Source organism: Sesamum indicum, linkage group LG11, assembly GCF_000512975.1.
Source record: "Sesamum indicum cultivar Zhongzhi No. 13 linkage group LG11, S_indicum_v1.0, whole genome shotgun sequence".
In the NCBI taxonomy this organism is placed as follows: domain Eukaryota; kingdom Viridiplantae; phylum Streptophyta; class Magnoliopsida; order Lamiales; family Pedaliaceae; genus Sesamum; species Sesamum indicum.
Window position 1 is genome coordinate 14,297,519 of NC_026155.1, and position 3,491 is coordinate 14,301,009.

Here is a 3,491-nt window from a genome sequence, read left to right on the forward strand (position 1 = left end):
TCGGTTTCGCGGTTCGGCGAAAGGCAACGCAGCAGAACAGAATCTTGCTTAAAACCATGCAGAATATAACAGTTGGGGCGGGTGTGATTCCATGTGGGTCTGGGTTCGGATCCGGGTTGAACTCGGAGGAGATCATGTATATGCGGGCCAACTATGAGCGTGTTGTAGGGAGTGCGGACTCGGAGTCCTTCCATTTGATCAACCCTGATGAAGGTCCTGGTCAAGAACTCAGTATTTTCTTGCTCAGGTCAAAATGATTTATCAGCTTTTACAGCGGAGGTAATTTTGGCCGCAAGATTAGAAAGTTTTTTCAGAGATAAATAGCTCAGCTTTCTTTTACTGAGGTTTAAGTGATGTTATGAATGAAAATTCGGTGGTGGTTTGAAGAAGGGATAATTCAGGCAGTAGGAAGATGAAAAGTTTGGTGTGAATAAGTCGTTGTGGCTTTTCTTGGGGGATCACAAAATTTTGGGTTTTCTGATTTCTGGGATTTTCGTTTGTCAAAGCTTTGAAAACTGCGGTTTTCTTGCTTCTTCACTCCTGGAATTCTCAATTTCTGGGAAAACAAGGCTTGGAAAATCTGCTGACCGAGGTTAAATTTATTGTTTACCTTCTGCGAGAAAAGTAGGCTAGATTACTATTGGTTGTTAATATCCACCCATGTAAGAGAGAATTTTTTCTTTTTCCTTCCTTGTCTCGGCTTTGGTTAGAAATTGATTCATGTATCTGCATCTTTCTTTAACGTTCCATTCTTTGTTTACATTGTTTGGTTTGTACTTGAAGAACGAACATATTGGCCCTTTTGGCAATAAAATAATTCAGCAATTTCTTGTCCATTTATTATGATCCATCTCTCTTTTGCTTTTTCTATTGTTGTAATGAGGTGTGTGCTATAAGAACAGAATGCTTTTGGATATTATACTTGATTGCGGGTATCATATCTATGTGATTGTAAACTTTAAACATGTACCAGGACACAATAATGCAAGATTCTCAGTGAGTTGTCATTCAGTGTGACAATTTGCTCTTGTGTTTGATGTTTCATCTCTAACTTGTTATAAATACGAAGTATGAAAAGAGCATTTTTTCAAGAGAAAATGCTACTGATCTTTTCTAAAAGCAGAATATCGTCTTTAGATTGGACTGTTTGGCAAATCATACATGATATTCCTAGAATTTTGAATGACAGTTATGCTTCAGTAGGCTGAATTTCGTCCTGTCGATGCTTTACTTTGATTCTGGAATGCTATGCCTGGAAATGGTTTAAATCTGCAAACAGTTGCTACATTTTCTCTTCATATATGCAGCCTAGACAGTTATTGATAATAAAGATTAGGCTTTCCAGACATCATGTAGATTACTACTCTATGGTTTTCTATTTTTCTTCATAGAAATCGAGGAATCGCTCTGGATTTACCTGTTGAGAGTGATACTATGTCGAGTTTTACAAACCAACCAATGACTTTAGATTTGAAGAATTAATCATGGATTTCAGTTACAATCCTTTTCTTATTTTTGATGATATATTAATACTCTCCACATAATCTAGCTCCTTTGAAATGTGCAGTGACCCTTTTTCAGGCCAGGCCAAGCCAAATTGATAGGATTGGCCACAAAAAAGAAAATGCCAGATTCAATATACCCCCATCATGTTCGAAACTTCAAAAATCTTTGTGTACAGCTATTCCTCTAATTAAAATTTTGGACCACTTCCACTTTAAATTACAATTGGCCTGAAACTTTGCATTTTTTCAGGTATAACTAACATTGCCGATGACAGGTCTTCCTGTATTGGTCATTGGGCTTAAATTGTTTCTTGTCTTCATTTTCATTTAACGACTTGAGATAATCAGGAGTTTACATCATGGTATAAACATCTCCGGTTTTGTGGCATAGCAGAAAAGTGAACTGAAATTAATAGACCTTTGTTACAGCTGCTGCATTCCGACAGCTTAGTGTACCCAATGCTTCTGGTAGCGAAAGTAATTGATGTCTTTCTGTTTTCTTTTTTCATGTGTGTTCTGTGAAGCATATAGCAGCAAACAAGGAATCTAAGAATAGTTAGGCCAAAACTCTACTTACCATATCAATTACAAATTTACAGTGATCACTTAACTGGAGAGCAAGGACAACCAATCTGATTTTATGTATAAAGATATGGACCGAAGAGAATGATATGTTAGCACAGATACTTTACTTGGAAATGAATAAATCCAGACATCATTAAACTGGTAAGCTTTCCGTACCAACTCAAACATCTGTTCATTCCGACAAGATTAAACATTGTTCAATTTTTCCAACTTAAAAGAAAAAAAATTCTTACCCTTAATTTTATATTGTTGGAAATTCATTAAGAAATGTAAAGAAAAGAATGTATCCTGTTAGAAGTTAAAGAAAAGCTAATGGAGATGTTTCAGAGCATCCGTCTTTTCATATAACAAGATGCCACTTCTATTGTTCTTAAGAAAAGTTAAATAAAGCTTATTGTGCTATATATTTGTTCATTGATCCCACGTAAAGCGACCTTTTTCCTTTTTCTCTCTTTAGGAAAAAAGCATATAGAATACACATATTCCCCCTTCACTTTAAGTGTTAAGGTTCACTTGGATGATAGCAATCTCAAGCACCCAAATTTAGTAGAGTTAACAGGTAAGTCTTTTTCCTATTTGCTTGTCTAATCAGTATATATTCACCTTTTTTTAACTTTCTCCTCAAACAGAAATAAGAATATGCCGCTGAGGTTTAGTAACCATCGGAAGTCTTGTCATAGAGTGCCTCAGTAGAGAAGCCCCAATATCTCTGATTAAATGTTTGAAAAGCCACATGGGATGCATGAAGAACAAATGACTTCAGATTAAGGTTTAAATAGTCGTGTGTTATTGTTTCCTAAAAGTTGAAAGACTGAGGGAATGCCACAAAGGTTTCTCGCTGAAGTGCCAGCTCGATCAACTCTAACTTATTTGAAGAGCTTGAACGAATTGCAACTAAAAGTAGTGGATCTCTCATTAAAATACGTTCTTGGGGGAGCATTGGTAACTAAAGTGTATTCATGCAAGTTGGTGTCGTAACCATGAAGTTCTTAAAATATGAACTCAACACTGGTGGTTATCCATAAAGAGGTTTCTTTCTTATGACAGACTGAAAACACTCTATGCTTCCACACTTTAGGGTTGCTCCAACATAATATTCAATTTCCATGTAAAAATATTCTATACTAGTGAGAGTATTTTTTGTTCAGGTTTATCATGATCTTGCTCCTAACAAATAGCCGAATTCTTCATTTTCCTTCACGTTGTCGTCAAATTATTAACACACAGCTCAGTGCTTGCTAAAAACAGTGAAAGTTTTATGATGACTCAGAAGTTATAAGTGCAGTATTTTGATGAATGTTATGGTATGACATGGCACTGTGCCGTTGGAAAAGACTTTGAATCTTGCATAACATATTTATGTGGAAGCTAATTTTTTCTGCATGGCGATGATGGTACTGC

The 3,491-nt window shown here is 36.0% G+C and overlaps 1 protein-coding gene across 1 annotated transcript in view; it reads left to right on the plus strand.

Annotated features, from left to right (window-relative positions):
* LOC105174720 (protein MIZU-KUSSEI 1) overlaps positions 1-793 on the plus strand; it is a 2,092-nt gene extending 1,299 nt beyond the window's left edge. Inside the window, exon 1 of the mRNA XM_011096908.2 lies at positions 1-793. This exon is cut by the window's left edge and continues 1,299 nt beyond it. Coding sequence (XP_011095210.1) covers positions 1-257 — 257 coding nt within the window. The 3' untranslated portion in view covers positions 258-793.